At 44.4% G+C, this 12,287-nt stretch overlaps 1 protein-coding gene across 2 annotated transcripts in view; it reads right to left on the reverse strand.

The window, feature by feature from the left end:
• USP54 (ubiquitin specific peptidase 54) overlaps nucleotides 1–12,287 on the reverse strand; it is a 143,414-nt gene that overhangs the window by 35,259 nt on the left and 95,868 nt on the right. For both annotated transcript variants that reach the window (XM_038743597.1, XM_038743596.1), the window contains 7 exons: nucleotides 12,091–12,237; nucleotides 9,847–9,996; nucleotides 8,240–8,408; nucleotides 6,414–6,584; nucleotides 4,677–4,808; nucleotides 4,070–4,453; nucleotides 2,316–2,547 (listed from right to left, as the gene is read on the reverse strand). In XM_038743597.1, the coding sequence (XP_038599525.1) occupies nucleotides 2,316–2,547; nucleotides 4,070–4,453; nucleotides 4,677–4,808; nucleotides 6,414–6,584; nucleotides 8,240–8,408; nucleotides 9,847–9,996; nucleotides 12,091–12,237 (1,385 nt within the window). The remainder of the gene's footprint in view (nucleotides 1–2,315; nucleotides 2,548–4,069; nucleotides 4,454–4,676; nucleotides 4,809–6,413; nucleotides 6,585–8,239; nucleotides 8,409–9,846; nucleotides 9,997–12,090; nucleotides 12,238–12,287) is intronic.

The following is a 12,287-nucleotide window of genomic DNA, read 5'->3' on the forward strand; positions in this document are numbered from 1 at the left end:
AATCAATCAATCGTATTTATTGAGCGCTTACTGTGTGCAGAGCACTGTACTAAGCGCTTGGGAAGTACAAGTTGGCAACACATAGAGACGGTCCCTATCCAACAGTGGGCTCACAGTCTAGAAACAACAACAACCACAATCTTAACAAATGCCATTATTATTATTATTATTATTACTCAATTTTTCTTGGGATCAAGGCTGATGAGAGACTATATCACTGTCATCATCACCATCATTAACACCGAGTAAAATGAAATTTCTTGGGAATCTTTCTGAGTTGCAACTGACATTCCAGCAAGATGGTGTCTGGGGTTGGATTTTTTTCTACTGAATAATAACAATTAACTATAGTATTTGTTCAGCGCTTCCTTTGGGCCGGGCACTGTCCACTACGCACTGGAGTGGATACAAGTGAATCGGGTTTGGACACAGTCCTTATCCCAGCTGGGGCTCAGTCTTGATCCCCATTTTACAGATGAGGGAACTGAGGCTCAGAGAAGTGAAGTGACTTTGCCCAAGGTCACACAGATTAAAACCCGGGTCCTTCTGACTTCCAAACCCGTGCTCTATCCTCTGGGCCATGCTGCTTCCTTTACTGCCCCTTTTAAATGGTGTTTGTTAGGCACTTATTATATGCCAGGCACTGTACTAAGCACTGGGGTAAATACAGCTCGTGCTCTTTCCACTAGGCCACTTTGCTTCTCAACTGCAAATTCTGCTTACCCCATAAAAGTGTGAGTTTTCTTATATTTAATCATTTTCTTGGCCAGCCAGCAGAGGGTACTGCTAAATAAGAAACTCTCAAGAAGTTGGATGTCTTTTAATATGATGATGATTTATTCTACTTGTACATATTTATTCAATTTATTTTATTTTGTGAATACGTTTTGCTTTGTTGTCTGTCTCCCCCTTCTAGACTGTGAGCCCGCTGTTGGGTAGGGACCGGCTCTATATGGTGCCAACTTGGACTTCCCAAGCGCTTAGTACAGTGTTGCGCACACAGTAAGCGCTCAATAAATACGACTGAATGAATGATGATGACTGCTATTCTATTTGTTAAGCCCTTAGTATATGCCAAGCACTGTGCTGGAATAGGAACAGATTAATCAAGTTGACAGCGCTTAGTGCAGTGCTCTGCACACAGCAAGCGCTCAATAAATACGACTGATGATGATGATGACAGGGTCTCTATCCCACATGGGCTCACAGTCTAAATAGGAGAAAGAACTGGTACTGAATCCCCATTTTACAGTTGAAGAACCAGGCACAGGTTACACAGCAAAGCAACTGGCAGCACCAGGATTAGAATCCAAGTCCTCTGAGTCCCAGGCCTGTGCTCTTTCTACTAGGCCGTGCTGCTTCTGCTTTGGATTTTTCTGGCCAAAGATCTGAGATTAATGGGTGAACTAGCTCCAGCAACCCAAGCGAAGCAGCGTGGCGCAGTGGATAGAGCCCGGGCCTGGGAATCAGAAGGTCACGGGTTCTAATCACGACTCTGCCACTTGTCTACTGTGTGACCTTGGGCAAGTCGTTTCACTTCTCTGGGCCTCAGTTCCCTCATCTGGAAAATGAGGATTGAGACTGTGAGCCCCATGGGGCTATGTGCAACCCGATTCACTTGTATCCACCCCAGCGCTTAGTACAGTGTGTGGCTCATAGTAAGCGCTTAACAAATCCCATAATTAATTAATTAATTAACAGCTAATTCCAAGGGCTCGCAGACTCGGGGGTGGGTTATCATCATCATCAATCGTATTTATTGAGCGCTTACTGTGTGCAGAGCACTGTACTAAGCGCTTGGGAAGTACAAATTGGCAACATATAGAGACAGTCCCTACCCAACAGTGGGCTCACAGACTAAAATGGTTATGGTTCCCAGCTCTTAATTAATTAATTAATGATGAATCCCAAGGGCTCTCAGACTCGGGGCGGGCCGGGTGGGGGGTTCGGATGGTGGTTATAGCTCCCAACTCTACCACTGGACTGATGTGTAACCTTGGGCAAGTCGCTTTACTTCTCTGTGCCTCAGCTTCCTCATCTGTAAAATATGGGTTCAATATTTGCTTTCCTTCCCCTTTTTCCACTGTAAGTCCCACCATGTGGGACCAGGACTGAGTTTGACCTGCATATGCTGAGTCTATCCCAGTGCTTAGAACAGTGCTCGGCCCGTAGTAAGTGCTTCACAAACATCATTACCATTGTTGTTACTGGTTTTTATTATTATTAAAGAGGTCCCGGTTCTGGGTCACAGACTCACACGAAAGCCACCTCAGAGATATCACCTGATAGTCAGTACTTGGAAGATGGAACTGTACCTGTAAGTGCTGGAGCTTTCTGACAAGGCTACATCCAGGCTGACTGGGCTGCTGCTGTTCCTCTCACTGCTCTCATAACCTGATTCCATCCTTTGAATCAGTCGAGGATGCTGGTCCATCGCGTTTGGAGCTGTCCGACCCAGACTCCAGTTCTTGTACTGCATATTTGGTTGGTTGTTTCTGGTTTCTCGGGTAACCGGTTCATTCAGTTTATTCTGGGCAGGCTCAGTGGCTACAAAAATAAGGAATGAGGATATCGGAGTTGACTTAGTTCCATCTCATTTCAGAAGAGAATAGCCTTTGGCACAGCTCAGTTACATATGTATGCCTATTTTACTTGGCTGATTTCTTACTACAACCCAGCCCGCACGCTTCATTTCTCTAACACCACCCTACCCACTGCATCTTGGTTCTGTCTTGCTGCCAACTCCTTGCCCAAATCCTCCCTCCCCTTACATATACGACAGACCACTATTCTCCCCATCTTCGAAATCTTATTAAAACCACATCTCCTCCAGGAGGTATTTCCCCTACTTTCATTCATTCATTCAATAGTATTTATTGAGCGCTTACTGTGTGCAGAGCACCGGACTAAGCGCTTGGGAAGTACAAGTTGGCAACATATAGAGACGGTCCCTACCCAACAACGGGCTCACAGTCTGGAAGAAAATCTAGTATTTCGGCCCGGTTTCGAAACAGGGACCTTTCACGTGTGAGGCGAATGTGATAACCACTACACTACGGAAGATCGTTCTTGCCCTTGTTCAAGAACCATCCTAAGCTCTGGGGTAGAAACAAGTCAATCAGGTCGGACACAGTCCCTGTCCCCATAAGCATTTAATAAACACCATTACTACCATTACTACTACTTCTACGTAGACTGTGAGCCCCATTTGGGACAGGGACTGTGTCCGACCCGACTGACTTGTATCAATCCCGGCCCTTGGAATGCTTCTTGACACATAGGAAGCTCTTGACAAATCAATCAATCAATTAATGGTATTTAACTGAGCACTAACTGTGTGCACTGCCCTGCACTAAGTGCTCGGGAGACCACAATGCAATATAATTGGTAGATCTATTCCCTGCCCACAAAGATCTTACAGTGTAGATGGGGAGACAAACATTAAAATAAATTAGGGGATATGTACTTAAGTGCTGTAGCGCGGAGTGTGGAGTGAATATCATCAAGCGCTTACGGGGTACAAATCCAAGTGCAAGGGTGACACAGAATGGAGAGGGAGTATTTATTACTCTATTTATTTATTTATTTATTTTACTTGTACATATCTACCCTATTTATTTTATTTTGTTGGTATGTTTGGTTTTGTTTTCTGTCTCCCCCTTTTAGACTGTGAGCCCACTGTTGGATAGGGACTGTCTCTATGTGTTGCCAATTTGTACTTCCCAAGCGCTTAGTACAGTGCTCTGCACATAGTAAGCGCTCAATAAATACGATTGATGATGATGATGAGTAGGGGAAACAATAGAATCATCAGGTTGCCCATCTGATTTGGTAACCTTGTACCGATGATCCCCACGCCGCCTCTTCTCTCTTTTTTTTAATCATATTTATTGAGCACTTACTGCCTGCAGAACACTGTACTAAGCACTTGGGGTGCACAATGTAACAATAAACAGATACATTCCCCGCCCACAACGAACTTGCAGTCTAGCGGGGGGACCCAGACATTAACACCCCCAAAAAGAATAAATAATAAATAAAAAGTATAAATACATAAATCCCCTCTCACCCGAGTCTTCAGAGAAGGGACTGAGCTGCGTATAGCCGCAGTGCTTCCTCTTATCCTTACTGAAGATGCTATCGATGTTCAAAGATTCCCTTTTAGGTCTCCAAGTTGGGCGGTGTTTGCCCGATGAGCCGGATCGGGACTCGCTTCTGTTATTCTCCAATTCCCAGTCCTGAACGGGCAAGGTCAGGTTTCTGGGAGGGAGTTTCTCCGTCTGATCCCCTCTTCTCCCTCCAAGAAGCGGGCCCTGCTGGTTCGGGGAGGGCAAGGCTGGTCTATGATGGATCATATTGCTGACGGTCTCTTTCAGTTCCTTCAGCCTGCTGCTGCTGCTGTTGGGTGGTTTGGGGGCATTCCTAGGGGCTTGTTTTTCCTTCAGGGTTTCTCCTAGTGATCCCAGAAAAAACACACACACATACACAGACGACCTAAGGTTACCCCTGCAGTGCAGAAATTTTCCCTCTGCCAATCCTTCAAACCCTCTACCGTGCAAGGCAAGCCAAGCTCGAGAAGGTCCAGAGTCAGTGAGCAGAGAAAGTGGCAATGAATCAATCAGTAATAATCCATCAATAAGCAAGAGATAAAAAGAAGGAAAACGGAAAGCCCTTGCCTTCACTGTGATATCCAGACGACTGTGCCTCATCGCCTTTCCTCCTGGGCCGGCTTGTACTCCTCTTGCGGTCCATCAGGGAGCTTTTTTTGGAAATGTGCCTCTGATTACACTCGCTGTCAGTCAAGTGGCCTGAAAGAAGAGGAAAGTAAGTAGGTCAGGCACCTGGTGCTCTCAGATGAGTCAGTCTACATCCGGAGATCAAATCAAACGTGCTCCAATTCTCAGCAGCTTACTAGCACGCCTAGTACACGGATGGTTCTTGGCGATCTAATTGAAACAACAAACAACTTGCCAAAAGACCCACAGAAGATCTCTAGACTGACAATCTCTGGGAACCCACACCTGATGGAGACCTGTGCTCTGTGAGGCTTCCCAATAGGCGGACAAGCACCTCTCCTTAAAATCGGGCAGGGAATAATGACAATAATGATGGCATTTGTTAAGCGCTTACTATGTGCCAAGCAGTGTTCTAACGCTGGGGTAGAGGCAAGGCAATCAGGTTGTCCCACGTGGGGCTCACAGTCTTAATCCCCATTTGACAGATGAGGCAAACTGAGGGACAATCAATCAATCAATCGTATTTATTGAGCGCTTACTGTGTGCAAAGCACTGTACTAAGTGCTTGGGAACAAAGACGTTACGCGCCTTGCCCGAGGTCGCATGTGGCGGAGGTGGGATTAGAAGAGAAGGGATTAGAGAAGCAGTGTGGCTCAGTGGAAAGAGCACAGGCTTTGGAGTCACAGGTCATGGGTTCAAATCCCAGCTCCGCCAACTGTCAGCTGTGTGACTTTGGGCAAGTCACTTCACTTCTCTGTGCCTCAGTTCCCTCATCTGTAAAATGGGGATGAAGACTGTGAGCCCCCCATGGGAAAACCTGATCACCTTGTAAACTCCACAGCGCTTAGAACAGTGCTTTGCACATAGTTAAGCGCTTAATAAACGCCATCATCATTAGAACCCACATCCTCTGATTCCCAAGACCGTGCTCTTTCCACTAAGTTTGTCTACTCTATTGTTTCTGCATTTTGCTCTCCTCTTCTCTTTCCTGTGACATAGCTTATATTACGAATGAAACAATAAAACAGGACACTTAGTTCTACAATATGATTTGATTTCACTACACATCTATGCTAGAAAGTTGCTAGAGTGTTAGGAAGTGTTCCCCTTAAAATGCAAACTTGTTTGGATACAGTGCACTGCAGTGTCAGAAGAAATGGTTTTAGTGCAACACCTGAGCATACAATACTACACATTTTTCTTAACATGGGGTTTTTCAAGAATATAACCCTGTGTTATAGGAGAATGATGTAGCACATGCCAACCACAGCCTAAATTCTCTACCTGTGATATTCCATAGTGTTACAATTAACCAATCAGTAGTATGGATTGGGTGCTTACTTTTCTTTTTTTATGATGGCATTTGTTAAGTGCTTACTATGTGCGAAGTACTTTCCGCAGGGCCCTGCTCTAATTTTTTGGGAGACTGCATTCGAAGTAGAAGATATTCTCCCTGCCCACAAGGAGCTTACAATATGAGGGAGAGAGAGAGAGTGAGAACGAGAGAGAGATAAAATAATAATTTACAAATAGGAATGAGCAGCCTGAGAGATAGGAGAAGCAAGAGAGGATTGTGCCAGTGAAGCCAAGGTTGTCAGAAAGTTATATGGTTGTGTTCCTCTTCTGAGAATTTGGGGGAAGCATATTCAGCGTACATCTCTTCGAAAGGAGTCTTACCTGTGTCCCGGCTACTCTGGGAGGCAGAATCATTCTCCACATTATAGATGACTGTCCCCTGGGAGTCAGAGGAGAAGTGGCTGACCACAGACTCATGATGAGTGTGTCTGTATGGATAGCTTTCAGTTGAGGAGTCCGTACGGGTGTCACTCGAGATGGAGGGTTCCCTCCCTGGAAGAAGGTGATCAGGCAAATCAGGAAACAGAAGGGGAAGAAAGGAAGGAGAGGTCCCACGGTCAGCTAAGGCCCACAGGCCCCGCCTCCAACATTTTGAACCATTTGGATCCTTTTTTCACATTCCTTCTTTCTCTTTCTCCATCCCTCCACTGATCTTTGGGGACTTCAGTATCCACATGGATGTTCCTGCTGACCCTTCTGCTGCCTGCTTTCTATTACTCCTCGACTCCTCTGACCTCCTGCTCCACTCCACTCGCCCACTCACCAACTTGGACACACAGTCAATCTCATCCTCTCTTGTCACTATACAATCTCTACCCTCATCTATTCTGAAATCCCTCTAGCTGACCACAACCTCAACTGCCTTATCTCTCACAAGCCTCTTCCCCGTAAATCTGTGTTACTCCCTGATAGAGGCCTCTGATCTTTTGACCTCATCCAAATTTCCAAGTCATCATGTCCCATTTAGCTTCCTTACATCCCTTCACTACTTTAAGGAGACAGATATTAATAAAAATAAATAAATTACAGATACGTACATAAATGCTGTGGAGCTGGGAGGGGAGATGAATAAAGGGAGCAAGCCAGGGTGACGCAGAAGGGAGTGGGAGAAGAGGAAAGGGGGGCTTAGTAAGGGAAGGCCACTTGGAAGAGAGGTGCCTTTAATAGGGCTTTGAAGGGGGGAAGAGAAATTGTCTGTCAGATTTGAGGAGGGAGGGAGTTCGAGGCCAGAGGAACGATGGGGATGAGGGGTCGGCGGCGAGATAGACCAGATCGAGGAACAGCTAGAGGAGCGAAATGTGCAGGCTGGCTTGTAGTAATAGGAGAGTAGTGAGGTGAATTAGGAGGGAGCAAGGTGATTGAGTATGGTGAAGAGTTTTTGTTTGATGTGGAGGTGGATGGGCAACCACTGGAGTTTCTTGAGGAGTGGGGAAACATGTTCTGAACGTTTTTGTACAAAATGATCCAGGCAGCAGAGTGAAGCATGGACTGGAGTGGAGAGAGACAGGAGGCTGGGAGGTCAGCAAGAGGCTGATACAATAATCAAGACAGGATAGGAGAAGTGATTGTATTCACTTTATTCACCCCTCCCTCGACACTCAGCATTTACATACATATCTATATGTAAAGCTTCCCTATTCTTTATTACCTAACACAAATTAACATGGTCTCTACTACCGATGGGAAGCACCCTTTATCTATTGACATTACTTACAATCTGACTCTGCTGCACCCTGCCAAATCTAATTACCCACTGCACATCAACTCTTTATTGAAGATTATCTTTTACCTACTGTTATTCTAAAAGGTTGTTTTTTTAAAATAGGTCTGCTTCCTTAGATAAACCCCATTTGGCTTTGTATTTCCTCTGAATGGAGTGAAAGGACAGGCTGCCCAATGCTTTTAGAGATCGACAAGGGCCATTTGAACTCCCATGCAGATAAGAACATTCCCCAAGGACACTGGCACAACGCTTTGGGTCCAGAATCGCACTTGATGACAGCATCTCTAGTGGTTTCCATTTCTCATTTTCTAAAGATCTTTCTGGCCCAAGTTGGGTCACGTTACCACTGAACAGGAGCCTTACCTACCGAGTTCTCCTGGCCTCTCCACACTGTAGGGGAAAGGAAAAGAGTCGGCCAGCTCACCTGAATCCTCGCTGTCATAACATGTCTTGCTCAACTGTTGAAGATCCACTTGTTGAGGAAGGTCCTGAGTGGAAACAGGGGTTCCCCTGGGGTCTGCATAGAGCAGCAGCAAAGGCTGATAATGTCCCTTGATGCACTTGGTGACCACATCCTTCCACTTTGGTCCAATCTAAACCCGAACCCCCCGCAAAAATCCATACTCTAGTTACATTTTTGTTTTCAACAAATTTTACCTGCTTTCATCTGGCCTCTAACTGGCATTACACTTACTGTTGGAGTAGAATAGGAAAGGGAAAAAAATAATATTTCTATTTCATGCTTCCATGGCAATCTCATGCAGGGGAACTAACACTTTGAAAATTTGGTGAAGGATGGGTGAAAGATAATGAACCTCAGGATCCAAATGACCCTACTATCTTGGGTCTCTTTTCCCCAGCTTGCTCTCCCGTCTATGCACCTCTATCTGTGACCTCTGGGTAATTGATATTCACCCCACCCTCAACCCCACGGCATTTATGTACACCGCTTTAAATTATATATTATAAATTATTTACATTAATGTCCACCTCCCCCTCTAGTCTGTAAACTGGTTAGGGACAGGGAACAGTTCTGCTAATTCGTGTTGTATTGGACTCTCCCAAGTGCATAGTACAGTATTCGGCACATAGTAAGTGCTCAGTGAACACCACTGACTGATTGATTGATTCCATGTTATTTAGGTAGAAAGATCCAACAGCTTCAGCTAATGCTGGGAAAAAAAGGTTCATTTATTGAGGCCACCCAAACCATGCTAGCCTTCCCTGAGGTCAGAAGTTGACATGTCTTGGATTCCGATTTCCCAGGTGCCATTTAAAAGTCCCTGAATATAAAGAAACCTTAGAGGCTGCTCAATTTTGGACAAAGGGGCTGGATGAGGCAAGTATTGGTCACCTTATTCCCCACTGAGGATTTTGCTGTGAAATTCTGGGTATTACAATGGAAAGTTCTAGCATCTGAAATTTCTTCTCCTCTGCTGATCTCTTGGCCTGGACCAACTGTCTGACCTGGAGATGGGTTTGTTATGAGACATCAAAATATAGCACCAACAAAGGCACTCCTCACATAGATCTGGTCATTCACTCATTCAATCGTATTTATTGAGCACTTACTGTGTGCAGCACTGTTCTAAGCACAATAAAAATAATGATAATTATGCTATTTGTTTGGCACTTATGATGTGCCAAGCACTGCACTACACACAGGGTAGATACACGATAACTAGGTTGGACACTGACCATGTCCCAGGTAGGGCTCACAAGCTAAGCAGGAGGCCCATCTGCTGACAGGTGAATTATTATTACTCTATTTATTTATTTATTTTATTTGTACATATTTATTCTATTTATTTTATTAATATGTTTTGTTTTGTTCTCTGTCTCCCCCTTCTAGACTGTGAGCCCACTGTTGGGTAGGGACCGTCTCTAGATGTTGCCAACTTGTACTTCCCAAGCGCTTAAGTACAGTGCTCTGCACACAGTAAGCACTCAATAAATACAATTGAATGAATGAATGAATCTTAGTTCTAGGTATCATTTTGAATACTTCTTTTTACTTTTACAGTTTCTTACCTCTTTGACATGGGCATCATCAAAATACATCCACTTGCGGATCTTTGTTTGGAAGAAGAAAGTGGAGTAATGTTTGCCGTAGTAACAGATCATTCCCACTAAATAGAGTTCAGACTGTTTAGCCCGGTCATCTGTCACTCTAAAAAACAACTGTGGAAAAAGGAGGAGGAAAAATAATTCACTTAGATATAGCATTCCATCAGAGAATCTCATTTTATTTCATGAATAGTCCTAAATTAAATTGTTAATTCTCTGAATCCTCTCCCGTAGCTAAAACAAAATTATCCGACTGGCTTGAAAAGGTACAGAGCTAGTGATTTTCACCTGGTTTGTGTGTAAGTGGAAACTGCATATGGGGCAGTAAAGAAGATGGGAAGGACATAACCACAGTATGCCCCTCTCTAACCCAGTTTTCTTTCTGTTTTGGGCACCCTGGCACAAACTAGATGTCTACTGCAGGGACAAACTGATGTCATTGTCTGCCACCTTTCACATCAATATATTCCTTCTGTCCCGCCCCTCCAAGTTACATGCCAGTTGTCTCAAAGATACACCTATTTTCCAGAATATTCTTTCTCCAGAAACAGTCTTGTTGTGGTAACTGAGTTAGGGTTATCTGAAACCTCCGTGGCCAACTCTACAGTTGGCTTAGAATTCTCCACAAAAGTCATTACCCATGTCTATCACTTTAGTCAAATATTTATCACCTTCTGACTGCTGGTTAGAGTTATGGTATTTATTGAATGCTTACTGTGCCCCATACAATGTGCAAAGTGCTGAGGAAAATTCAAGATAAGCAGTTCAGACGCAGTCCCAGTCCTACAAGGGACTCAAAACCTAGATGGGAGAGGACCGAAAGACAAGAGAAATGAATCCCAGAAAACGAGAGCATTTTAAAAATGCAAGAATCAAAAATTAAGGGCATAGATAATTAGAAAGACAAACACACTTGAAGAGGAAGTTCTGATGATCTTCCTCCACAGGCTCCCAAGTCTTTCAAACACAGTCCTATCGAACCTTCATCACCTGCTACTGCCCCCTTCTTAATATATAGTCGTGATGGCATTTGTTAAGCACCTACTTTGTGCCAAACACTGTACTAAGCAATGGGTAGATGGTCTCTGTCCCACAGTCTAAGAGGGAGGGAGAACAGTGATTGAATCTCGAATCCCCTAGACCACAGGCCTGGAGGTCAGAAGGACCTGGGTTCTGATCCCAGCTCTGCTACCTGTCTGCTGTGTGTCCTTGGGCAAATCACTTCACTTCTCTTGGCCTCAGTTTCCTCATCTGGAAAATGGGGCTCATGACTGTGCACCCCGTGTAGGACAAAGACTGTGTCCAACCTGATTAACTCGTATATACCCCAGAGCTTAGTACAGGGCCCGGCACACAGTGGGCACTTAAATACCATAAAAAATTTGCAGATCTCCTACAACTAAGGAAAACTCTAAGAAGGACAAGGCAATCTGCCAAAACTCAAAAACAGCTTTACATTTCAACACTTAATACAGCCACCACATTGTTAGAGCCAAGAGAAATGGCAAAGCTCTACCACTTGCCTGCTGCGTGCCTTTGGGCGAATCACTTACCTTCTCTGTGCCTCAGTCCCTCCTTCATCTGCAAAACGGGAATTCAGTACCTGTTCTCTCTCTTGCTTAGATTGTGAGCCCCAAGTGGGACCTGCTTACCTTGTATCTACCTCAGCTTTTAGTACAGCGCTTGGCACACAGTAAGTGTTCAACAAATACCATCATTATTAATATTACATATATTTATGTTTTTGTTTATGTATTACTGCCCCCACTTCTCTCACTCTTAATTATAGCATTCATCTATTGTCTCCAAGGTGATTCTCAATGGTCAGGGATCTTGTCTTTTATTTACTCTGCACGATCCACAGGCATCTAGTCCGCAACAGTCGGCAATCAAATAAATTACTGCTGAAACTCTAACGCTCTGAAGAGAGACTGTGTCTCTTTTGTTTTTTGAACTCTCACCTCAACCCTAAATTTGCAACACCTAGTACAGTGCATGGCTCTTAAATGATCTATGTTCATTTAATGGATAAATAATCATTCAATGGTATTTACTGAAAGTTTGCTGTGTGCCGAGCACTGTCCTAAGTGCTTGAGAGAGTCTGATACAACAGAGTTGGTAGACACATTCCTTGCTCACGATGTCTTTACAGTCTTCGGGGCAGGGGAAGACAGACATTAATACAAATGACTAATTTATTAGACTCACATCTCCAAGTTTGAGACAGGTGCCCAGACTGTGAATGACATCTTCCGCCAGATCTGAGTGGCCCGAGTCCCACACCAGTCCAATGGTGATGATCTGTGGAGCGTTCATCAGGACCCGGCGAATTCGGATCTTTTCTCCGCAGTTGCTCTGAAAAACATGTGCCATCATTCATTCATTCATTCAATCGTATTTATTAA

Source organism: Tachyglossus aculeatus, chromosome 3 (genome assembly GCF_015852505.1).
Source record: "Tachyglossus aculeatus isolate mTacAcu1 chromosome 3, mTacAcu1.pri, whole genome shotgun sequence".
Taxonomy (NCBI): Eukaryota; Metazoa; Chordata; class Mammalia; order Monotremata; family Tachyglossidae; genus Tachyglossus; species Tachyglossus aculeatus.